We start from the raw sequence: 26078 nt of genomic DNA, 5'->3' as shown, positions 1-26078 counted from the left end.
ATACAAATCATTACACACACCCTAAAGTTCAAATTCATAAGTTTTGAACCGTACAGCAGATGTAGTTATTATATTTAATATATTCTTAATGTTTTTTATTAGTATTTGTTATATATTTTGTAAATAAATGAATACAATAAATATAAAAATATTAACACTACTTAACCATACAGATTACCAACATTTTTGCTAATTTGGTGGAAAACACCTAACTCTATGCCTCTTCAAAAGCATCCTGGTGCAATACATTTGTGGAGGAGGTGAAGGTGTTTGTGAGGATAAACATCCACCTGGGTATCCATCATATACCCTCTTTTCTTGACTACTGTTCATCTGATCCAGCCTTACAAGTGTCCTATGTGGCAGACACCAATGCCATGAAATAAGTATGAGGAGTTATTCAGATACCTACCCTGTTCAAACCCAGGGATAGCAGACTCTGGTAACAAGCTTCCGAAAGTAAGACCATTACAGTTTTTTCCAATCATTTTCACACTTGGTTCAATACCATGTACTCTTTCTCAAAACACTTAACACATCCAGCAGTAGACCAACTAAATGGGATACTTTTCCATTGCTTAGATCCAAAATGCAGTCAATGTTCACCACCAGCAAAATGCTGTGCAACTACAGCATTTTTTTTTTCAAGATATTTAGATACTCTGTTCAAAACAGTTAACTTTAGTTTTTTAACCAGACACAATTTAGATCACTGTAGATGGAAAGATGCTGTATTTTCAGACAAATTAAATTATACACTTGACATAAGACATATTTAGTTTTTAGCCTACATAAATGTATATAGTTTACATCTTGATTGGAATTTAGTTTACATCTTTGTTTTGTTTGTTTTGCAGCCTTGCTACCAACTACCGCTGTACAGCATTTGCGTTGAAATGTACATACATGTAAAATATAGATGTACTGTAGGTGTCAATGAAGACATTTTCCCACTATTACTGCTGCTTATGAAAGTCATGGGCCATCAATGAGACAAAGTGACCCAAAAAGGGAACTAAAACAAACATGTCTATCCAAAGTGATTTACACTATCATCTTTCATTGGCCAGGAATTTAACCCAGGTCAGATAGCCTACTTGTTAGCCAACAACACTAACCACTGTACCACTTATCACACCTGGCATTCTTGCCACACAAAACTTGTATGTACAAACCAACGGAAAAGTTTGTTTTTACAGTTTTTTCCAATTATTTTCACTCGTCTCAAATACCATGTACACATTCCCACAACACTTAACCCATCGAGCATACCAGTACACTATGTGAGGGTAGTAATAGATCTAATGTCAGACTACTATAGACTACAGACTGTAATGTCAGACTACCTATACAAACACCACCACTTGTAAGCTGACAACTTTCCATCTTCAATTCCGTCAGTGAGAAACCTACTATGTCCTACTGAAGCTTCCTTATGCTCATCAGGCCTCTCGCTGTTCCTCTCCCCCCATGTCCTCACTTCTCTTTGCTGCCACAGCACCCTCACTCACTTCTCTACCCTCAGATGAGGTGGAACAACTGACATCCTGACACATAAAAGAAAAAGAAAAAACTATCCTATTATTGTAAGCCATCACAGTGGAAGTCATTATTGTTTCATCCATTTTTATGTCAAGTGTAGTAGTGATGTCCTATACCTTGGTCCTGATTTCATTGTGATTAGCTTTTCCACAGCATAAAAGCTGTACAAGCTTAAAATTTAACATCATAACATATTACTAGTTGGCTGTCGAATAATCTGCTGAATACCATTTCAATATGAGGTTTTCAATATTCAATGATGACCTTGCTATTGATTGTAGCTACTGTTGTTACCATAAGCTTACAGCTCAAAACAAATGAGGGATTTGAAATACTAGTAGAGATGAAGTTTTTTTTACTATACATGTTATTTATCTTAAACTGATCAGTTTAGTAAGTGATGAGGCTGAGTCAATAGCTGGCTATCAACCAACTCCAGACGAACTCCTCAGACTAACGTTACCTCAGTCAATGTAGATAGCTAGCAAGTAAGCTGGCAAACTGGTCATGGAAATTGAGATGACGATACAAATTGTAAGACATTTCTTCTGAAAACCAGAAAACACAGCCGATTACCCACGTCGTTTATTTGTGCAAATAATAGCTCTCACCCACAGACGCGGGTGCTTCCTTCGTAGGTTGCTAAACTAAAGTCACGAATTGACCGCCATTTCCACAAGTGAGGTAACGTGAAAATTAGCTTTACTGAACGTCCCTCAAAGACCAATTATTAAATGTTACATATCTCTGCTAATAAAAGTGTCATGGCTTTACAATCTATTCAAACATCACTGATCTAGCTATGACTTTTGTCTATGTATACGATGAGGCTGGTGCTATTTGTAAACCAACACTTCTCAGTTACTGCCATACGAAGACGTTACTGGCGAGTTAGCTAGTCAGAAATAAACAGGAGGATACTTATATTTCTATTTGAATACGGTTTTTTATTTCTGACTTCTCAAACAAGATCGTTACTGTCATACAAACGTGATTAGTCGTCGTCATTGGTGCACAAAAATACGGTATCATCCAGTGAGAACAGATGTAGACGTCTCTGATTTCTAGCCTTTACTCCAACAGACACTGTAATCTTCAGGCGATCTGTCAGTAGCAAGGTTAAATTAGCAAATACTTAAAAAAAGCCAATGACAGCATATCCCGTTTCCGGTTTCAAAATAAAAGTAAGAAGTTAATCTATCCATTAGCGGTGTATTTTTTCATATATTAATGTTGTAGTATTAACACCGTGTCTTTAAAAGTTACGGCCGTCGACGGCCGCTATGGGATTCTACAAGAAGGCCGTCCACGGCCGCTATGGGATCTAGAGGGTTAAACATACTGGTCGTTACATTACCCCCCCCCCCCCCCCGCTACCAAGTTCCTCGTCCCTGAGGGAACAAACAAAGTCTGCCAAACGCTGGGGCGGTCTCCTAGCCCTTTGTGGACGTGAGAAGGGGGGGCAACAGACTTAACCCAAGGCCAGGGGAAGTGGGCTGAGACCAGGGGGCCACAGGGACAGATAGGGATGTCACGAGAACCGATACTTACGGTACCTTTCGGTACTAAAATAACAAAACACCGACGATACCCATTTTTTTTAAGCACCGTAGGTACCGTGAACGCCGGTGCCAGCTGTTAGAATCGGTGCTGCGCTTCTTCTGGAACAGACGGGCGCAGTATACGCTTCGGTGTTCCAGTCGAAGTTTTGTCATGTTTTTCACACGCAGATCTGCCATTTACTATTGTAAACGATGAAGCTAGTGGAGGCTGCCAGGTGTGAAGTGTTGCCAGACTGGAAATGGCGTATCGTATCAGGCTCATTTTGGAGGATAATTACCATATCTGGCAACACTGGGAAGGCGTTCGACCAATGAGAGCACACGCAAAAAGGTGGAATGTAACGGAGATACCCTTTCCAAAAGACGTAATAATAGTTTGTGAAACACCCAGAAAACACAAATATCCGACGAGGCTAAATCCCGGACGCTTTTGGAATCCCTGCTGGACGCATTTTTTAGGTCTCGAAAAGAGGACATGTTCGGGTAAAACAGGACGTCTAGTCACCCTACTTTTGAACATTATGCAAACGATGCTAACGTGTTCTTCAGACCAAGGGAGATAGTACCTTCAATTTAGCAAAGCACCTGAAAGACAGTCATTTGTATTTGTGTAAAGAACTCAAGGATAGTTCTGATTCATATTAACAACATCCAAATAATGCAGTTTTTTTTATCTGTCATACTGAAATACACGTTAGCCTACATGATGTTTAAAATGATGGGCACGTGTGTTACAATGGCTAATGTTATGTACGTAGTTTAGGTAAGCTATGCTGTAGTTTTAACGTTAGCCTATAGCCTACCTTGGTTAGAATTAGATAGAGAGAGAAAGAGAGCATGTATCTTGCAAGTATCATGACTAAACTAGGGAAATTCACAGAATGTCCTAGCTTAATATAGTTACACATAATTATGAAATTGGTTTGACAAAACACGATTACCCAATGTATTTATTTTTTTCGATGCCATAGACTCAATGTAGACGATGTATGACGCTTTGCGAGTGACAGCTGGAATTTCGCCGCGACCACACTGAACATTTCGATTTTTTTCTATTAAATACGTCCTTTAAGAAGCTCATGTTCATCTTGTTAGATGAATGGCTGCACTGTTATATCCACGGTTTTGTTTTGCACTGTAGTTGTTTTTGCACAGTACCTTTTGAAAAGATGCCTGGAAGTCTGGAACGTGTCTGGGGTCACTAGTTGTTGCACTTTAACCATTAATTGCACTTTATTATGTTGTGCTATGCTATATTGCACATGTTTTGTATGTCTTATGACATTTTGCTATTTTCACATAATTTAATGAAGAAGTTCATGTTTCAAGTTCAAGAAAATCCTTTTTTTTTTTTTTTTTAACCGTGGTATCGAAATTGGTATCGAGAATCGTGTTATTTTACTGGTATTGGTACCGACTACTGAATATTTGGTATCGTGACACCCGATCGTAAGAAGTTAACAAAAATAATTCACTATTCCACAAGGATAGGTTGATAAATTAACAAAAGCAGAAATAAATAAATAAATAAAGCATTTGAAACGTATCCCACTCTTCAACAAGGAGGCATATTGAACTAATGCAGCCTCTGCATGGGTTGTACCATGCGAGGAAGTTCTCCCCTCCCAAATACAGTTGGTTGGGTCTATAGCCCGTCTTTTCCAAAAAGTTCAACTCCCAGTACAGTATACAGACAGTTACATTGCAAATATCACCAACTGCTTCCTGCTTCCTACACTACAGCATCAGTAACCACCTAAGCAGTGCACTGCTTTCAGTCACTATATCTACTGTATAACTGTGTCGTTGCTTAAAGACATGAGGATGCACATTAACATGAAAGCCTCCAAGTTGTCCTCCTCCTATCCATCCTCCTATCCATATCTGCCACAGTGTCCAGAACAACATTATGGACATTCACCGTAAAGGCAGCATCAGATGAGCTACTGGTTCATCATCTAAAATCTCCCCTGGCATTCTTTTCTTTCATCAAGTACTGTCATATACTGCTCCTTTTTACTAGTCTGGGAAGTCCTGCCCCACTTCTTCCGGCCAAATTGATTTTGCCTCAGAACTGGGTCTGGCCAAGTTTGCATACCCGTTCATTTCAAGATTTCCAGAATCCTTGGAGCCAATCACAAACTGGCTTTTGGCTACCTGGCGCGCCATTGGCGGATTTAAACTTACCACGGCTACGTTACAAAATCTACTGCACGGAGAGTTTTTAAACATTGGACATGGTGGCCGCCGAAGCACCGCAAAACTTCGATAAGGCAAGTTTTCTTTGAAAACAGAACAGAAACTTGCCCTGGAACAATTCATACAGAAAAAATATGTGTTTGCTTTATTACCGATCGTTGTATCGTTGTATAGTATCGTCTGATTGGTTAAAGGACTGTCCAATCAGGTGGCTGAAGTGGAGCGCCGTTGAGAGTTGGCCAGACCAACTGAACAAATGGAATGCAGTGAAGGGGCAGGGAATTCCCAGACAACCTTTTTACATTAAATAACTTGAATTCATATGGTTTACTCTGTTATCCTCTCTACCTGTACGTGTAGTCATGGCCTCCTCATTGCAAATTTCGGGCTCATCATTTTCAGCAGGAGTCATTTTATTGCATACACTACACAGATCAAGTTTGAGTTTTGTTATCAATCTTTACATAATATTTGCGAGATCTATGGATCGCCATATATTGGGTATAAAAAGGCTAATATTTTAATTCAATTTAATATTTTGCTTGCGAATAGGTTGACAACGCTGCAACGATATTAACCAACGCTACAACGATAGCCGAAAAGTTACGTTGCTTATCAGTAGCCTGTTGTAGCCGCTTTCCTGCTAAAAAAAGAAAAACCAGCTGTTAAAAAGGAGTTTTTCATAGTCTTGCTTGGTCAGGTGGACGTAATTTTGAGAACGGCCAGAACTACGGACACAACCTGCATTATTTTCGTTATTTTAACTAAATTGGTTGCCATGGTGTCGCCGCGAGTGGGTGTCTGTCTTGGTGGCTCTCTTGCCGGTGGACCATGGCCTGGTGGCCTGGATCGCTGACCGCTTTTCCGGCTGACCAAAGTGCTGGTGAGCACCGCAGCACCGGTGCCCTGCAGGGAACTCCATCGTCGGCTGCATCGGGGAAGACAGCAAAGTGGATTGAAGATCTCTGTGTGGGGCGGTGTGGCAGCGATCGCCTCCAGCTCAGCATCAGGCAACCGGCGGAGTGGGAGGAGGAGTCCCTCAACTCCTAACTAGATGGTCTGGAGACAGTTGGGGAGGAGAGAGCTCGAGAAGGCTGGACTGTTTTTATTTTTGTTGTTTGTTTGATTCCTATCTTTTTTCTGTTGTATGTCTGATTCGTACTCACCTCATAAATCTTGCTGCTAGGACACCTGAATTTCCCTAACGGGATTAATAAAAGTTTATCTTATCTTATCTTCTCTTATTAGGCCTGGTTCTCTCTTTACCACTTGTGATTGTCCTCTTGAAAATAAATCGGTAAGCTTGGCACATTTGGCAGCATCCTCCTCCAAAGCCTTTCTTTTTTCAACCTGGCTTTTTCAGCCCCTCCTGGCCTTTTCCTCCCATCCATCCTCTATGCCTTGTATCGTTGCGGTAGGGCCGGCCCATCGGTAGCTTATCTGAGAACTTTTTGGGAAAGGCCAATGGACCTAACCAATTGTATTTGGGAGGGGAGAACTTCCTTGCATGGTACAACCCATGCAGAGGCTGCGGTGTCATAATGCAGAAGGTATGTAGTATGGGTGTAAAAAATAACCGATACGTATCGATATCCGTTTTTAGCATGTATCCCGTATCGGTTTTAAAATGTCATGAACCGGTCTTTGCCCGATTTAAAAGTTATGAATTGGTTCACAAGCATTTGTCCCTCCGTTTTAAAAGTCATTTCACTTCACTTTTTTTTAAACACAAAACACTCCCTGGCCTGTTGCATTTGAGCTCAGTCAGAACAATGATCGCCTGTCATTGGCCAAAGCCCGCATAGCATAAACCAATCAGGCTGTATTCTCAGTATTAACGCCAAGACCTGGAGAGAATGACGTATTACTCATTTAATTCAGTTGAATGGCCAATGCTATGCTAGCTACGCTATTCATTTTCAATGGCCAATGCTATGCTAGGTACTTCAGACAAGGAAGATACATCGTTGTTGATTGCGTGTTTCTACAGACATCCTCGGATTTAAATAATTATGAAATAATAAATAGGAGAATATTTGTATCATTAACAATTATGTTTAACATTTATAGTCATGATTCCGAGACCGAGCCATCGTGATGTCCTAACATGAATATAAGCACTATATGAACACTGCAAAAAAAAAATATTGACGGTCAAAGTGAAACCGTTGCGTCGTCATGCCTTTTCATAGTGCGAACAGAACATTTTATCGTTAACTTCAACAGCCCGACACTTCGAGCTTTTCTCTGGTGGAGCTGGGCGAACATCTATGGCTTCAGGTATTACAGGTTGATCCCTAATCAGACTGTTCACCCTCATCAGTTGCGTTTGTCCTCTGAAAAAAAGCTTTTAAGGCTAGTCTGCTTGGCCTTGCTATCCTTCTCACTCAGTTTGCTCCTTGTTTATAACCGACGGTTTGCGCCTTATTTAAAATGCAGCGTAAGTGTTGTGTAATAACAGCAGTGCATGTTGCTTTATAACCCTAAATATTACGGTTATTCTCACATTCCGATTGTGTTTGGGGGACGTTTCATTTTTTTCCCGGACAACGGAAACGCTGCTGGGTTTACCGGTGCTTGCTTTGAAATGATTTTGATCAGTTTTAAGTAGGGCTGCACGATTAATTTAATTTTAATCGCGATCACGATTTTGGCTGCCACGATTAAATGAGCATGATCGTCTGCGATTATGACGTTTAAAATGCGTGCTCGAAATCCATTATTTTGTCTTTTCAGGGTTTATAAAATACCTTGAAATCGTCCGAGTGACGGTCATTTTCATTAGGTAGCATTGGTGAAGCCTTCAAGCTGCCAATTCATGGATAACCTGTGACGTCACTACGTTTAAACGCCGCCGTCATTGTGTCCGAAAGTCGGAACATAGGTCGCAACATAGACTGTCAGTCACAACCCACAGAAAGTTAAAAATGCCCGGGATTTGTTGAGCTGTGGATGCGACAATAGTCGCGAAAATAACCCAAAAGAAGCAATTTCATTGTAAATCTAAGATTTGTATACAGTGTGCTATCTGATAACACCGTTATTGTAACCAGCAATAAAGGTTGTTGTGATTTTGCAAGGCGTCATTCTGATTGATTCTGGCTGGTCCGGATTTGACAGCAGGAGAGTCTCATATTCGCGACAACCGTTTACCAAAACTCCGTTAAGGAGCTACATATGTGTTTGTATGGTGAAGACTGATATTAAATGACAAAGTAGGTAACATATCTACCTTCAGGCTTCAGATTCCTCCGCTAGCTAACTGTTGTAGCTAGCTCTTGCTGCTGATATTTTAAAGTTGACGTCGATGCTAGAAAATAATTTATTCCATGATCAGGGTGTTTTCACTGCTAGCTACAACACCAAAACAAGCTAAGGCTTCTTGCTAGCGCAGGAATATTGAGGCAGTAAGCAGTAGACTTGCTAGCAGCTAAACACTTCAAACTAGCAGCAAGCTGAAAACTAGCAAGTAACTAGCTATGTTACTTCTGGCAGATAACATCGACTGTCACGGGAACTGTCTTTTCTGCAATAAATAAAGTGATCGAGGGTCATTTGCCACAATCACCACTAGTATTTAGTCAAAACAGGTTTAATGGGTACCGTTACTGAGATTCGTCATTAAATATCAGTTTTCATCTGTAGCTAAACAGTTGTCGTGACTAGCGAACACTCCTGCTGTCATATTAGGACAAGTCAGAGAAGAGCCCGTCCTGCTTTGGTTCCCATCCACACAGTGCTAAAAGTATGAATTCCGAATGAGCGAGAGCGTATGCCAGTCTCTGCGCTAACTAACTAGGGCCAATGATATTCCGTTTAAAAAAAATGCATTTTCGTATCAGATCATTTTGTTCACCCTGAGGTAGATTAATGGCTTAAAATGAGTGAATAATAGGCCTATGTGCAACAAGTGACTCAAACCTACTAATATTGTTGTTTTCCAACCATCAACAGTACAGAAGACTAAACATTTTTTGAATTGTGATTGAGAAGACGAGCGGGTGAATGTGAGGTGCGTGTGTGTGTCAACTGTTGAAAAGGGGTTGCACCCTGAGCAGAGCTCAGTGCAGACGTGACATTTTCTCAGTGGTTTTGTTCTTGTTCTTTATTTAATGTTTGTTTATCGTTGCGATCGTTGTTGTGTTTATTTGAAAGAATGCAGGCTTGCAGGCCAAAATACAGGGGAATTTGGGCGAATTTTATGCACGAAATGGTGATTGAAAGATGCAATTTCGTTTTCAAAGGGTACATTCCGCGAATTCCGTCCGTTTTAGCGGAAAATAATTAGAACTACCTAAAATGTATGAATAATCGTGAATAATAATCGCGATCACAATATTGATCAAAATAATCGTGATTATGATTTTGGCCATAATCGTGCATCCATAGTTTTAAGTTGCTTTCTCGTTGCCTGTGGAGTGTGCATACGTTGCAATAGCATGCCCTTATAAAGAGCTGGCGGGGGTTTCTGTATGCAAGTTCAGGTGCATGAGAAAGCGCGTTCAATGTAGAACACATTTCCAGGCGTTCATGAATCCAGCGGAGATCTTTTCTTAGGTTGGTATGAAGATATTTAATAAGACACTTAAGATACTGTTCGAGAATGAGGTCCATTGTTTCCTCACAACTTAGTGTTTTCAATAATTGAACTGCATCGAATCGCATTGAATCAAATTGAATCGGACTGAATTGTTTTTTTTCAACAGGCATCTTTTCTTGTATCGTATTGAGCCCATTTATCGAGATACGAATCGAATCGATTTTGTCATGAGAGATTTACACCCCTAGTATGTAGCCTACTTTAAGATTCCCCCCCCCCCCCCATCCATAGTTGTAAGCACTGACATTTTCTTTAGGATATGAATTGTATGATTTTTTAATGTCCACAGTTTCCTTTTTTGAAGCTGTAAGAAGTTATTTGACCCCCCCCCCCCATGTGTTTCTCTCTCTCACAGTTTTATGTCCAGAACCCAATGCATTTGTGAGGACCCTGAAGACTCTGCCACACTTGCATGATGAGCAGTATGCTCAGCACACCAATCTCTATGACTACCATGGACCTGCTGACAACACCCTGGTCCTCCCGTAGGTCTCCGCCATTGACTGACACTCACACTCCTTAATCTTAGGTATATCCAAAGGTATACTTACTACGTATACTTTTTTCTTAACACACCACTTCAAGGTGTTCTCAAAATTGCTACATCACTCCTGTATAACACTTTCAGGACAGCTACAATACATTTGGCTTAATGTTGGTGCTGAAACCTGATATGTTGCCAACAATTGTACTACTGTGTAGCTTGGTGTAATACAGTTAGCCCTCTTCAATGATAAAGACCTATTTAAAAAAAAAAATACATATTAACCCTGTACCTGGTGCATTAAAGCAATGAAATGTTAAATAATATTTCCTTTTAGTCCAAACCTGTAGTAAAAAAAAAAACATCACATTACAACCCCTTTTAACCTGGTGCATTAAACAAGCAATAAAATGTTAAATAATATTTCCTTTTAGTCCAAACCATTGTACCAACTTCACACTAAACTCTTATCATTCAGCTCTTACTCAACTGTCACTCAATTCTTTGTACTTGTACTTAACCTTGTCCTTCAAAATCTTTTGATTTGTGATCTGTGACTTTTAATCTGATTTGTGAATTCTGTATCTCATCCTTCCTTATAGTATTGTCTGTACTCCCCTCTCTGCCACTCCATTGTTCTCAGGCTTTCCAAGCAGAAGAAGAGGATTGTTTACACTGTGATGGAGTACTGCCCCTTACTTGACTCATGCAACATGACAACTGATGACTGGGCCACCATTGCCAAAGACATTGAGGTATTTTAAGGGTAGAATAATGTTGGTATTCTTCTGGAATGCAGTATAACCATTAAGTCTTTAAGAGTTTCTAATGACAAAACATCAATCTAGAACCTTTTAGTCCTTTCACATCCCCTATGTAAAATCCCAACCTTACCCGCAGAATATGGACAAATGCAATACTTTTCCACTGCCAAAATACTTTTACCATTTTTGATATTAGAGTTGGTTATTGGCTAGAAATGACCAAGAAATGTTTGGCATGAATTAGTGCCATCAACATTAAAGGTACAGAGAATTTTTCAATGCACGTTTTGTAAAATTCAATGAATTGCTCTACACAATCCTCTTGCTGCCTGCTTAGTGTGGGTGCGCCAAAAAGCCATAAACCATTCCAACCAATTAACACATTGCTTCCGTGGCACGGAAGGGAGGGTTGCCAAGTATGTAGATAAATGTGCATGTTTCTTGATTTTTTAATAAAATATTTTGTGATGTTTGTTTCTCATTACGCCCCACTTAAACTTCACATAAAACACACTTTCAAACTAAATAATCAGAGCTAAGTCACATCAAACAGATTAGGCTACCTATTTTATTAGTGTGTGTGTGTGTGTGTTATTATGTGTTCATGCACTCACTTTAGATCTGTGACCTGATTTCACAAGCTCTGATATGATCACTCACTTTAGATATGTGATCTGATTTCACTCTGATAAGATCATTTCATGCACTCACTTTAGATATGTGATCTGATTTCACTCTGATAAGATAATTTCATAAACTCACTTTAGATATGTGATCTGATTTCACCAGCTCTGATCTAGTCATTTCAGCGACACAAGCCCTCTGGAACTGTGACATCGTTGCTGATGCAGGAACACGCAGGAACATATTTACATCAGATTTGTTTCGTATCTCAAATCCAATTCATTAAATAGCTTCAAATGTTTCCATATATTATCTCACCGTGACTTATAAGCCTTTGAGATTGTTCTCTACACTCTAGATACAGTGAATATTACTAGTGTTTTATGGTCTTTTTTTGCCATTATTTTGCTAGGTTCATGTGGATAATTTATTGATTTATTATACTTTTAAGATCACCTGATAAGCACATATTGTTGTTCCATGCAAAGACAGGTAATGGCATACCTGCACATAAATATGCTGTGTTACCTATCCCACACCGACTTCTTCACATTAATATGCTGTGTTACCTATCCCAAACACACACACACACACACACACACACACCCTCACATGAATATGCTGTGTTACCTATCACACACTGACTTCTTCACATGAATATGCTGTGTTACCTATCCCACACCGACTTCTTCACATGAATATGCTGTGTTACCTATCCCACACCGACTTCTTCACATTAATATGCTGTGTTACCTCTCCCACACCGACTTCTTGTTATTCTAATGTCCTATGACAAAGCATCTTGCCCTTTCAAATTAGGGCACATTGTGTCTCCAGTTCATGTCAATTGGGTTTTTAGCTCCTGGAACTGTTTTGTGTGAGAGAGCATGATATTAGTATTACAACCAATTTGTTGGGCCTACGTTATGCTTTCCCCGTAAGGAACACTCTGTTGACAATAATTAACTGATATCGGTAATGCCTGAAAGAGTTTTCCTAATGTCAAATTGTCGGTCTTAAAAGTCTGCTTTTTTTCACCAGTATTAACCATTTGAAAAGTAGAGCCTCTTCTGTGATCTTCAAATATTTGGTTCCTAATCATTTTCCTGTTCAACTAAATCTTTGGAAAATTGCAGTTTTCATGGCTTTTCTTGTATTTTTCTATTTGTAGAAACACTACGAGAAGTTTGATGGCTTCGTGATCCTGCACGGCACTGACACTATGGCCTATACAGCATCAGCTCTGTCCTTCATGTGTGAGAACCTGGGCAAGCCAGTCATCCTCACGGGCTCACAGGTGGGAAGGTCCTCTCCTCTCCTCTTCTCTTCTCTTCTCCTCTCCTCTGCCAACAATGACACATTATGAAAGCTTTATGTCTGCATTATCCATAGTGTCACTCCAGACATCTGTGTTATATGTGGACATGGATTCCCAATTCATAGAATCTTTTCCTCTGACCCAGACATTTTACACCAATAGTTCTGAATAACAAATCTCTTAGTCATATTCCTTTTAATAAGATGGTTTTCATCCCATGGAATTCCCGTGCAACCTTAAGATGCATTCTAATAATGTACAGTTTAGAAAATTGGGTTTATTAGAGTTAACCTAACCCTATCTTTTGGTCATTTTCTACTCTAATGTTTTTGTTGTTGCTGTTGTTTTCAGGTTCCCATATATGAGATGAGAAATGATGGCCGAGATAACCTGATGGGAGCCCTTTTGATTGCAGGGCACTTTGTTATCCCAGAGGTGAGTGTCCATTTGTCATTATCCTGAACGGGCGAAGGCATTCAGCTACCACAGAATTGAAGCATAAGACTGTACAAGAAAAGATGAAGAAATAACCTCTGCTCTGTATACTGTGTTGCATGTTAGTCAGTAAATAAGCACCTTCCACTCAGATTATCACATATTGTTGTATTGTTCTCTCTCATCCCTTTCTTTACAAGGTGTGCCTGTACTTCCACCACAAGCTGTACAGAGGAAACCGTGTCACAAAAGTGGATACAGAGAGTTTTAACGCTTTTAAGTCACCAAATCTTGCCCCATTGGCCAATGCGGAGGTGGACATTAAAAGTAATACTTTTAATATTCTCTTAATGAAAGAAAATGTATACCCACTGTGGTGATGCAATATGTAAGGGATAATGTATAGAACGCAGGTCATTGTCGGGAAAATAAGCCCAGACAGGGCGAACAGCAGGTGTTGCTTCACCCTGAAGGGGCTTATTTTCCCGGGAATGACCGGCGTTCTATACATTATCCCGCTTATTATACGGCTACTTGCCAAAACAAAACAATAACTTTACACAGTGTGTCTTTTTACAATGTATTTGTTACTGTATACGTAGTGTTAAAAAGCAGAGAAATAGTTCGCCAAAGACGTTGAACATTCTTTAGAACACAGCTGCTCAACCCTCCGCTGAAACTACATTGATAAGTTACCGGACTACTTGCGGAGTGCTACGAAAGACGTGAATCAGAGGCAAAAAGGCCACTTTCCTTGACAGCGGTCATTATTGCATAGCAACGGTCAGGTATCGGTTAATAACTGACCGCAGAACGTTGGGAAGCCCCATTCAAGTGAATGGAGCATTCTACAGCATTAAGAAGAGCCGTGTAATAAGCAACGATAAAACATTGATGGCAATATTTCTGTGTGTTCTGTTTTCAAGGTGCATTGTGCATCAGGTGTTTGCATTTTCAGGGCTTGATAAGGGCTTGATCAGGGCTTGATACAAGTACTACAGAACAGCTGACACAGACAGTCAAGATTCATAGACCTCTTCTATGAATGCTTGTCTTTTTCCTCAAATTGAATCATTATTTTGGGTCCAGAGCCATTTCAAATGAATAACAAAAACTAGTTTTATATTCTAGAATGTCATTCATGTATGTTAGCATTTAGACGTACTTGTCTATTTTTCCAATGTGTTGTTATCTCTTTTACAACAACAGTCAACTGGGACACTGTCTGGCGGGCGAACACTACAGCCAGGTTCACTGTCAACACAGAGATGAATCGTAATGTTGGCCTCTTGCGTCTGTTTCCTGGCATCACCGCGGAGACGGTACATGCCAACTTTTCCACCATCCTGTTACATCTAATTGATAATCCACTGATGATCATCATATATATCCTTGAACGTTGATTGCATTTTCTACAAAAAAAAGTGTTGTAGCCAGAGTGTTTTCTTTCTTACTGCAGACTTACTGTAGTGCCTGCCTTTTGGAATACATATGGCCTCTCTATGGCGTCAGAATAGTGCCAAAACTCACACGCGTAATAAACATCTACTCGAGCAACTAAGGTTTTCGCGAGCGTGAATTTCGTTTGCGCACTACATTTTAGCATCTGCGATATAAAATTCAACCACTGCGAGCGCAGAGACTGACTTGCTCTCTCTCTCGAATTTCTAAAATACACGCGTGAACACTTTTTTTTTTCGCTCGAAGGATGATTTTCTGCTCGCAAAGAATAGTTTTGGCACTGTGTGGGCGGGAACTAATGGAGGACAGGCTCTTCTCTGATTGGATGATGTTCATTGAGGCTTGCAGACAAACTTCAAACCAACTGACACAACTTCTACCACCTTCAAACCAACTGACAAAACCTCTACCAACTTTAAACTTCGACCAACTATGGCGTCAGAATAGTGCCAAAACTCACACGCGTAAAAAACATCTACTCGAGCAACTTTCAGGTTTTCACACGCGTAATAAACATCTACTCGAGCAACTTTCAGGTTTTCGCGAGCGTGAATTTCGTCTGCGCACTAAATTTTAGCATCTGCGATATAAAATTCAACCACTACGAGCGCAGAGACTGACTTGGTCTCTCTCTCTCGAATGTCTAAAATACACGCGTGAACACTTTTTACCTCCTCGCTCGAAGGATGATTTTCTGCTCGCAAATAGTTTTGGCACTGTGTGGGCGGGAACTAATGGAGGACGGGCTCTTCTCTGATTGGATGATGTTCATTGAGGCTTGCAGACGCTCGTAGTCACGTCAAATGTCAATCACTTTGACAAACTTCAAACCAACTGACAAAACTTCAACCATAGTCAACCTTAACAAACCAATATGATTTTCCATGTAATTTAACAAAGGTACGAACACGTTTAATCATAATTATGAATATGATTACAACACGTTTTATGTGGATGATCTTGTCAACTGAAAAACTAGACGTTCCTGTTGATATTTGTTGGCGAATAACGGTAATATTGCAACGTCCAAGTCATTGAAGTATAAAGTCGTAGTGACTGAGATCGCTACAATATCCAACTTAACATGAACAATTTTCAGGACTGTTTGTAGCTTTCCAGTTTTTTGTTTGGCCACAAGAATTTGTCCATACAGATATAAATAAAGTACCTATATATCGATCTTATTGAAACCTTTGTCATGTTATTGTACATGAGCAGTTTTGAGGATTTATGATCTCTTAGCAGATGTGGTTGGACTGGAGATGGTTATCTCAGGTTCCATGTTGTGATGAGGCAAAATCAGTGTGGTCAGAATCAGGGTTTGGACGACCTGCATTATGAAAAAAGATTAAGCAACCTTATCATACCTAAGCCAGATCGCGCCACTGTGTGTGGTTTGTTTATTTATAACAAAGTTGACATAGCTTTATGTTAGCTCAGCTTTCAGCGTGCGCAGGCAGAATGGGAAAATAAGCATTGATATGTGTTGTTAATAAAAGGATAATTAACGTAGATTTTGCTAAAATAGTGCTTTAATAATTATAATAACCATCCTCTACTAGGCTGGGTCCATTTGTCATTACAACCCCAAACACAACACGATTTCACCATAACATTCGCGTTCATGAACTACTTCAGCGTTAGAACTTCCAGTGAATCCCAGGAGGTGTCTGAAATATCTGACATGGTAAGTGTTTTAGTCAATAGTCACATTTTCCTAATCTCTCTTTGTTTAGAGACAAATGTTCTTTCTGTTACTTTTATAGGAGCATTGATTGATGACCTATCAACCCTTGATCTCATCACATCTCACACATTTACTATTAAATCAAAGTTTATTATTAAATGTATTTATTTGAACCCTTAATCTCGTGTTGGAACATCACCCTTAGGCTATAAAACAAACTTAAGCAAAGTGTATAGGAATAGTATGCAGCCTGTCTCTGTGCAGTCAATACTGTGATCTAGCTGAAAATGTGCTAAAGTGCAAATAACTGTACAAATAACTTTAGCACATTTTCAGCTAGATCACAGTATTGACTGCACAGAGACAGGCTGCATAATATTCCTATACACTTTGCTTAAGTTTGTTGTATAGCCTAAGAGTGATGTTCCAACACGAGATTAAGGGTTCAAATAAATACATTTAATAATAAACTTTGATTTAATAGTAAATGTGTGAGATGTGATGAGATCAAGGGTTGATGGGTCATCAATCAATAGGCCCTAATACATGTGCCAATGTGATCAGAACAGTTTATCGTATCGTATTCGCGTGTAGGTGTGAACATTTTCAAGGGAAACGGCTCTTGTCGTTACGTGTTTACATGTGCAAAATGTGAAGCGTTTACATTGCCTCGGGCATGCGCAAAGACCACGGAGATGTGCTCCCACCTGGTTTGTTTATTAACAACATCAACATGGATCTGCATCGTGCACAGGCAGTGTAGTGGCTTAAAGTTCCCTTCTTTCTATCAGCATATAGTTCTTAATATTTTCTTTGAATAACCACCTCATAATTATTTGACAGTGGTACTAGTTACAGTTGAGACACCCGAAATAACTTGCACACGCAGCAATCCTGAGACGTGATTTTTAGTTTGCACATGAATACTAACGTCTTCTTTGATCCCAGGAAATTTGAGCACACAACCCATCTCCCTTACGGAGATATTGGCGAAAGTTGTTTTACCTACTTCATTGCAAACGTCTAGTTTTGCAAACGTGTCTAGTTTTTGTGCAGTAGTGAATAGAGTCTCAGTCTACTACACCATACATAGCATATCATGTTTGTAGAAAATGATTAAGGTGAAACAAATGGCAATAAGCATATTTAAATTAAATGATTCACATTGCAAGTGAAATGGTGCGGCTGGAGCAGATACAGGGAGGGGCAACGGTGCGGAGCATTTTACTCCCTCGCATTCTCTCTACAAACTTCCATATAGACGCGGGATCAGCAGAGGAAAATCTACTTTACTTTTGGGAGAAACAAGGCCAGTCGTTCCCACGACTACAGCACCTTGCAAAACGAATTATATGCGTTCCAGCAACAAGTGCTGCGAGTGAGCGCTCCTTCAGTGCAGCAGGGCGCGTTATAAAAGCCAGGCGCTCTCGCCTGAATCCTGACACTGTAGATGCTATTTTATTCCTGCATAGTGCTAAGACAGATTCTAAATAGAACGAAGGTTAGGCATATCAGCAGAGGTATATTTTGGTTACATTAGGATGGCTACGTTTATAGCTTGCGTTTTGGGCGCACCACAATGCCAAGAAGTTTGTTGCGACTGTAATGGCATATTTCATTGTGGGGGTGATTGATAGCTTAAGGCTTACGAGACACGGTGTTTTCCGATGTTTTACTGAGTCCTCTTTGTCTCTATCACACACACACACACACACACACACTAAAGGCCAATTTAGGGTCGTTTTAGACGCAGAGGCGTAAGCACGTCATTTACACAAGGAACTTGTTTTAGACAAGTTTTGATTTAAGGTTCGTTTTAGACACAGAGCCGTGTTGCAACGCTTGTGAGCCATGTTGCGTGTTGCAAAGCAAATTGACGCCAGAACTGTAGATTTATTTTGAGTTAAGTAAGCCTATTTATTGCAGCAGGACAAAGGAAAAAAACTTACCGGAGCATGAAAGTGTAGTGGGCGAAAGGCTTGATGTTATGAATACATGTGTTACACAAAATACAAATGTTGGCAATTCAGTACCAGTGGCGAAAAAGACAGCACATGACACAAAAGTTTGTTTATTGACATCTTTTAATGACTGCGACAGGCTTTAAAACGATGTGTTTATGAGTTACATTATTCAAAGATGAGGTGGTAAACGGCGAGAGAATCTCATCATGTTGTCAATGCTTATAACTACAATGGTGCTGGCCACAAGGTAACGACAGGTTACGGTTAACTTTTGTATATGAGCAGACCGGGCTCATTCTATCAAACTCGCTGATGCAATTGATGGATTCACGTCAATATGAACTCAATGAAAGATATCACCATGACTCACAAGTGGCGGAAAATGAATATGAAAGTACCTATTTGTTCGTGAATGACCACATTCTCTCCAAACAATCGCGGGTGAGAATGGGATATTCGCGGTAATTTGAGCGTCCCTATAAGTGTTTAAAGAGGATTTGTAAAGGAGTTCATGTCTTCGGACCTCTTCTGTTATGTTTGTTCCTAATCCATAAGAAAAGGCTTGTGAGACGGTCTGCAGGGTATTCATGATTAAAAAAAATGTCTGGGTCTAAAAAAGACTATGCTATTAACCCGGAAACGTGAGACTCTGTGAAAGGCTGTGGTAGCAGGCCAATCACAGCCTTTGCGAGCTGTGTAGGGCCGTAGTGTTTTAGTCGCATAGTCAGGAATTTTGGGCGACGCACTTAAGCACGTAAGGGGGGGGTATTTTACCGCGCAAGGGGGGGTTGTGTATCTTACGTGCTTACGCGTTACGTCTAAAACAGAGCATAATTCGGCCTTCACGGAAGCAAAAAAGGTTTAAATTAAGTGACGATCCCTCAAATGTCGCGTCTCCCGCAAACCTGCAAGCTATGAGTCAGCTGTCAGTATTGGAAGAAGCCTTAACGTCTCGAAGATGAAACTGCCTGGGTTATTTTGTTTCGTTAGGCTATTAGTTATATTTTAAAACAGCCAGTCATTGTAGCCTACCACTCGTGGAATAAGGAATTTCAAAGAGATGATGGAGTGATTTGACTCAGAAGTGACATTGGGCATTGGCAGCGCGAGATTTTCAGAACAAGTTCAACTTTTAGTTCAGTAACATCAACAGCTAAGAAAGAAGGTAAGAAAAATAGTCAGAAAACTTTGATTTGCAAGGGAAGCAGGCAAGTGTTGGGGTTGTTACAGTATATAGCCTACAATGTGGTGAAATTTCGGAATTAATAGGCTCCAGTGGCGTTTCCTAAATATGCTTTCTTTCATTTTGCAAAAAACAGTAGGCTATATTACCATATTAAAATGGTGTACCAAATTGCGTTTTATTACTGATAAAAAATTGTAGGCCTACTAGCCTATTGGATCAGTCTCCTTTCAAGAACAGGCAAGAACTTTCTAGCCTCTAACTTTCTAGCCTCCTGTCACCGTCTCCCCCCAGTCACGCACCGACTCCCCCATGACACATCGGCCTGATTTGACACGCCCTTTTCTGAGCCGAACGATCGTGGTAAACCACCTCTCTCGAAAGGCTCAGACGATCGGCGGAAAAATGAACAGTTCACATCTAGACCCCTTATACATGAGGCAATTGTAACACGTTCACAAGTTTCTATCGATGCAGACGCGATGTAACAGCTTTACATTGACGCATGTATAAGGGGCTAGTGCTCCTATAAAAGTAACAGAAAGAACATTTGTCTCTAAACAAAGAGAGATTAGGAAAATGTGACTATTGACTAAAACACTTGCCATGTCAGATATTTCAGACACCTCCTGGGATTCACTGGAAGTTCTAACGCTGAAGTAGTTCATGAACGCGAATGTTATGGTGAAATCGTGTTGTGTTTGGGGTTGTAATGACAAATGTACCCAGCCTAGAAGAGGATGGTTATTATAATTATTAAAGCCCTATTTTAGCAAATTCTACGTTAATTATCCTTTTTATTAACAACACAAGAGGTCAACGCATATCAATGCTTATTTTCCCATTCTGCCTGCGCACGCTGAAAGCTGAGCTAACATAAAGCTATGTCAACTTTGTTATAAATAAACAAACCACACACAGTGGCGTGATCTGGCTTGGGTATGATACGGTTGCTTAATCTTTTTTCATAAGGCAGGTCATCCAAACCCTGATTCTGACCACACTGATTTTGCCTCTTCACAACATATGGAACCTGAGATAACCATCTCCAGTCCAACCACATCTGCTAAGAGATCATAAATCCTCAAAACTGCTCATGTACAATAACATGACAAAGTTTTCAATAAGATCGATAGATAGGTACTTAATTTATATCTGTATGGACAAATTCTTGTGGCCACACAAAAAACTGGAAAGCTACAAACAGTCCTGAAAATCGTTCATGTTAAGTTGGATATTGTAGCGATCTCAGTCACTACGACTTTATACTTCAATGACTTGGACGTTGCAATATTACCGTTATTCGCCAACAAATATCAACAGGAACGTCTAGTTTTTCAGTTGACAAGATCATCCACATAAAACGTTTTGTAATCATATTCATAATTATGATTAAACGTGTTCGTACCTTTGTTAAATTACATGGAAAATCATATCGGTTTGTTAAGGTTGACTATGGTTGAAGTTGGTAGAAGTTTTGTCAGTTGGTTTGAAGTTTGTCGAAGTGATTGACATTTGATGTGACTACGAGAGTCTGCAAGCCTCAATGAACACCATCCAATCAGAGAAGAGCCCGTCCTCCATTAGTTCCCGCCCACACAGTGCCAAAACTATTTGCAAGCAGAAAATCATCCTTCGAGCGAGGAGGTAAAAAGTGTTCACGCGTGTATTTTAGAAATTCGAGAGAGAGAGAGCAACTCAGTCTCTGCGCTCGCAGTGGTTGAATTTTATATCGCAGAGGCAAAAATTTAGTGCGCAGACGAAATTCACGCTCGCGAAGATTAGATGTTTATTACGCGTGTGAAAACCTGAAAGTTGCTCGAGTAGATGTTTATTACGCGTGTGAGTTTTGGCACTATTCTGACGCCATACTTCTCACATTAGATGTGATTAGCATTTTTAAAGGTCTGTCTGTAGAAGAGCACTTAACCCCCTGGACATTGCGGCTAAATTCAGGCACTTTGGAATTTTTTAATTCAATTTAAGCTAGATTTATATGTTGTATTCAGCACAAGTTCAGGAACAAGTGATAAGTAGGTTGCACGCATGTCATATTTGTATTTTTCTTGGAGATCACTTACTAATAATCTTAATATCAAAATTAGTGCTGTCAAACGATAAAATATTTAATCTCGATTAATCGCATTTTTTTCATAGTTAACTCAAAATTAATCGCGATTAATCACACAATTTTATCTATTCTAAATGTCCCTTCAATAATTTTTTTCCATCATTTTTATTTTAATGCTCTTATCAACATGGAAAAGTGGATTGGCTTGCTTTATGCAATGTTTTATTTTATTGAAAAACAATATTGCCAAACAGGGCGGTACAAAATAAAATTATAAAGTGCACATTTCAGATAAGCCTATAGTGCAGTTAAACCATGGCTTAATATTTTCTTTTTTTCAAGTTTGCTTTGAACATAGAAGTCAGGCCTCTTATTTAAAAAACAATGAACCGTAACAGTTAGGTTACCAATAAAAGGTAAGCCTACTTCTTCTGTGCCTTCAGCCAGCCGTATCGCGCTCACCATTCAGTCAAACGTAACGATAGCCTACTACACAGTTTGCGAGGCCAAAAAGAACGTTAATCTAAAAAAGATATATATTTAATCGCGGAAAAAAAAATTGACAACGTTAAAATGCGTTTGCGTTAACGCCATTAATAACGCGTTAAACTGACAGCACTAGTAAAAATACATTTTTCACTTGAGCTGGAATATGTGCAAAACCAAGAACGTAGTGAGAAACTGTCTTGTGTAGAAAATCAGTAGATATTCCTCATACTAAACCTTGTGACTTCTATCATGCATGTCTTTGTATTTTATAAGGTCAGAGCTTTCCTTCAAGCCCCTATGGAAGGCATCGTCCTGGAGACCTATGGAAGTGGCAATGCTCCAGACAATCGCACAGACTTGTTGTCAGAGTTCCACAAAGCCACAGAGAGGGGAGTGATCATCATCAACTGCACTCAGTGCCTCAGGGGGTCTGTGAAAACATCCTATGCAACAGGAAAGGTGGGTTTGTCTTGAACATATATGGGTATGTGAAAAGATCCTATGCAACAGGGAAGGTGGGTTTGTCTTGAACTTATGTACAGTATGTGTGAAAACATCCTATGCAACAGGGAAGGTGGGTTTGTCTTGAAGATATGTATGTGAGAGCATGTGTCAAATGGGGGTGGGGGGTGGGGTGTTATTAACATACTAAGTAAAGACCTCTAACACCTTTGGATGGGCATCCTTAAGCGGGATTTACAGTCGTTAATTTTGGACGGAGAGGGACACGCCTTGGCAACACCTTCCCCCAGGTGGAACACCCATCCGAGCCCCTCGGAGAGCTGGACGGACACGAACGTGCACCTCCTGATTTTTCGAACTTTTCGGATAGAGACGGATACCCCCTTGGCTGTGATTGGTCCGCTTACGACATCATTTCCAAACAACATCATTTCCGGAGTAGTGCCCGAGCACAGCATGAGCCTGACGGCTATTAAAGTATTTTGTCCAAACTACCTCACCGAGTCAATGTCTCTACTGTTCATACTACTGACACATTTACGTACGTTTTATATCTGCTATGCCTCAATACAACTCCCGTTATATACTACACCAACATTGACAATATATATGTCCATACAGTAGATTTCCCCTTGTTTTGTATTGTTTTAAACTCTCTAGATGACTCTTTATTTTTAACTCTACCAATTTTCCACCTGTAATCGCATTGTCACACCCAGGCATAAACAAACTCCCGCACACAGGAAGAAGGCTGTTATCCTAAATGTGATTTATTTTATTATCAAAAACGCTAAGATTAACGTGAAGTGGAGTTAACTTCCAGCCACCACCATTGTATTACAAACACTGACAACACACACACATAATGAGAAGGTACACCTGGCGATTCTCTTGCCTTTAATCTTTTAAATATTTGTCCAAACCCAGCCCTGCCTGTCGGGTCCCGTCGGAAGAGGTGAGGAAATATGAACATTTGTACAACCCCAATGACCAATGATCAACAATTCGATCATCCGTCTTCCTCTCTCGGTTGCCATCGTTCACTGTGTATGTCAGTGGTTCTCAGACATTTTCTGTTATTCCCCAATTTGAACAAGGACTTTCGCGCACACTTTTATGCTCCGCTAAAAGTTTTTTTCCTTTGTCCCGCTGCGATAAATACACTGACGACAATAAAAAAATTCACTACGTTGGTCCGGGTCACATTTTCATCCTGGTCCATCATCTAATGTTAAAACAGTATTGAATAATGGTGTGGCTCCTATAATGTATACAGGGTTCGTACGGTCATGAAAAACCTGGAAAAGTCATGGAATTTGAAAATGGTTATTTCCAGGCCTGGAAACGTGCTTGAAAAAAAATTAAATCCCAAAAGTTTTGGAAAGGCCATGGAAATTAGTTGTATTCATATTTTCAAAGTTATTTATGCTGAGTTTTTAATAATTAATTTGCTTTTTACATGTAAAAGAAATACACTAAAAATATAAGCAGGCTTATTACACGGCTCACATGCTGTAGAATGCTCCATTCACTTGAATGGGGCTTCCCAACGTTCTGCGGTCAGTTATTAACCGATACCTGACCGTTGCTATGCAATAATGACCGCTGTCAAGGAAAGTGGCCTTTTTGCCTCTGATTCACGTCTTTCGTAGCACTCCGCAAGTAGTCCAGTAACTTATCAATGGAGTTTCAGCGGACGGTTGAGCAGCTGTGTTCTAAAGAATGTTCAACGTCTTTGAAGTTCAACGTCTTTGGCGAACTATTTCTCTGCTTTTTAACACTACGTATAGTAACAAATACATTGTAAAAAGACACACTGTGTAAAGTTATTGTTTTGTTTTGGTGGCCATAGCAACAGTAACAGTAAGTAAGCTGACGGGATAATGCCAGGGAAGTGTCGATTAAACCATGCTTTGCTATACATGGCAAAGTACATGCAGTGGCGGACTTTCCTACAGGCGGTATAGGCGGCCATCTAGAGGGGGAGCGCCAAATAATGCGCCTGGGAAAAAAAAAACACAATTGACCGATCGCCAGGGCTCCCCCCCTAGTTATTGTTGCTATGTCCGACACTAAAAGCTATGGCAAGTACGGGTACGAGCGCTATAACTGTCAGTATGAGTGATGATTTTTGGAGTAATACCTCCGCGGCATCCTCTAAGGGACTGCAATATGCAGTGGAAGGATATATCCAAAATATTAAGATCAACAACGAAGTGGACACAACAATAATTGAAGCAAAGGCATACAGGTCTCAATAAAAAAAAAAAAAATAGAAACCCTACGACCTCTTCATTGAAATGCAACCAGCACAACCTTGTAGACTAGTCATGTTATTTCACCATGGGTAAGATCTGTATATAATATTTCAAGCTAGCTAATAACCTCCAAAGATAATTCTTATTATTTATTCCGTCTCTGGCGAGAGGCTCTGGAGGTATGTAGCTAGCTAGGATGGTGACTATTCTAGCTAGCAATGTTGATGTTACCGTCAGTAAAACCTTTTGTAAATTTGCACGCTGAGCTATCAAAGCTGGCGATTGCGAACACCAGCAGCATACATACAAACTGTTAGTTAAAAGTTCTGTTCAATGTTGTATCAAGCATAAATACAAACTACAAAGTGTTCGTTAAAAGTTTTGTTCAATGCTGGCGTTTGCTATCGACAGCTTTGACAGCTCTGCGTGCAATCATACAAACAGTAACATTGACATTTAGACGGTCACATACATTAACATTTTAATTTTTTAACATGAACACTTTAGTTGGAGAGACTAGTTATGTTATTTTAGTGGTAATAATACAAGTATTCATGAACCATAACTGTTTTGGGATTTTCTCTCAACTAGATAGTTAGCCATCATACCTAGCGATAGCTAGCTGGCAGCAAGCAGCTTAATTTACTTTGGAGCAGACAAATGTGTATTTTGCGATATATTGAGTTGGGTGTGGGGTGACCACACTGTTTAATCCACAGCTGGCACCTTTGCGCCTGTGTTTTGGGCTTTGGGAAAGTGAAAAAAACCGACGTATCCCTCTAATCTCTCAGGGTACCTCATGTCATACCTACAAGTCCCGTAGGCACACTGTTTAACCATGCTGCTCAGACCTCAAAGTTGTCGGACCTTTTTCTCTTAGCAGCGGTTGCTAAGGTATGATTGGACAAGGGCCGTTCTAGGGAGGAGTTTCGCGATCGGTCAATTATAAGTTTTTTATATTAATCCCGGGCACAT

At 40.0% G+C, this 26078-nt stretch overlaps 1 protein-coding gene across 1 annotated transcript in view; it reads left to right on the top strand.

Annotated features, from left to right (window-relative positions):
- Nucleotides 1-26078, top strand: part of aspg (asparaginase homolog) — a 77525-nt gene that overhangs the window by 1213 nt on the left and 50234 nt on the right. Inside the window, exons 2-8 of the mRNA XM_080854989.1 lie at nucleotides 10259-10388; nucleotides 11031-11142; nucleotides 12947-13072; nucleotides 13445-13528; nucleotides 13729-13855; nucleotides 14738-14850; nucleotides 22657-22842. Of these exons, the coding sequence (XP_080711115.1) occupies nucleotides 10259-10388; nucleotides 11031-11142; nucleotides 12947-13072; nucleotides 13445-13528; nucleotides 13729-13855; nucleotides 14738-14850; nucleotides 22657-22842 (878 nt within the window). The remainder of the gene's footprint in view (nucleotides 1-10258; nucleotides 10389-11030; nucleotides 11143-12946; nucleotides 13073-13444; nucleotides 13529-13728; nucleotides 13856-14737; nucleotides 14851-22656; nucleotides 22843-26078) is intronic.

Source organism: Sprattus sprattus (assembly GCF_963457725.1).
Source record: "Sprattus sprattus genome assembly, chromosome: 1".
NCBI lineage: Eukaryota > Metazoa > Chordata > Actinopteri > Clupeiformes > Clupeidae > Sprattus > Sprattus sprattus.
Note: the sequence above shows the minus strand (reverse complement) of the source record. Positions and strands in the feature narration are given on the sequence as shown.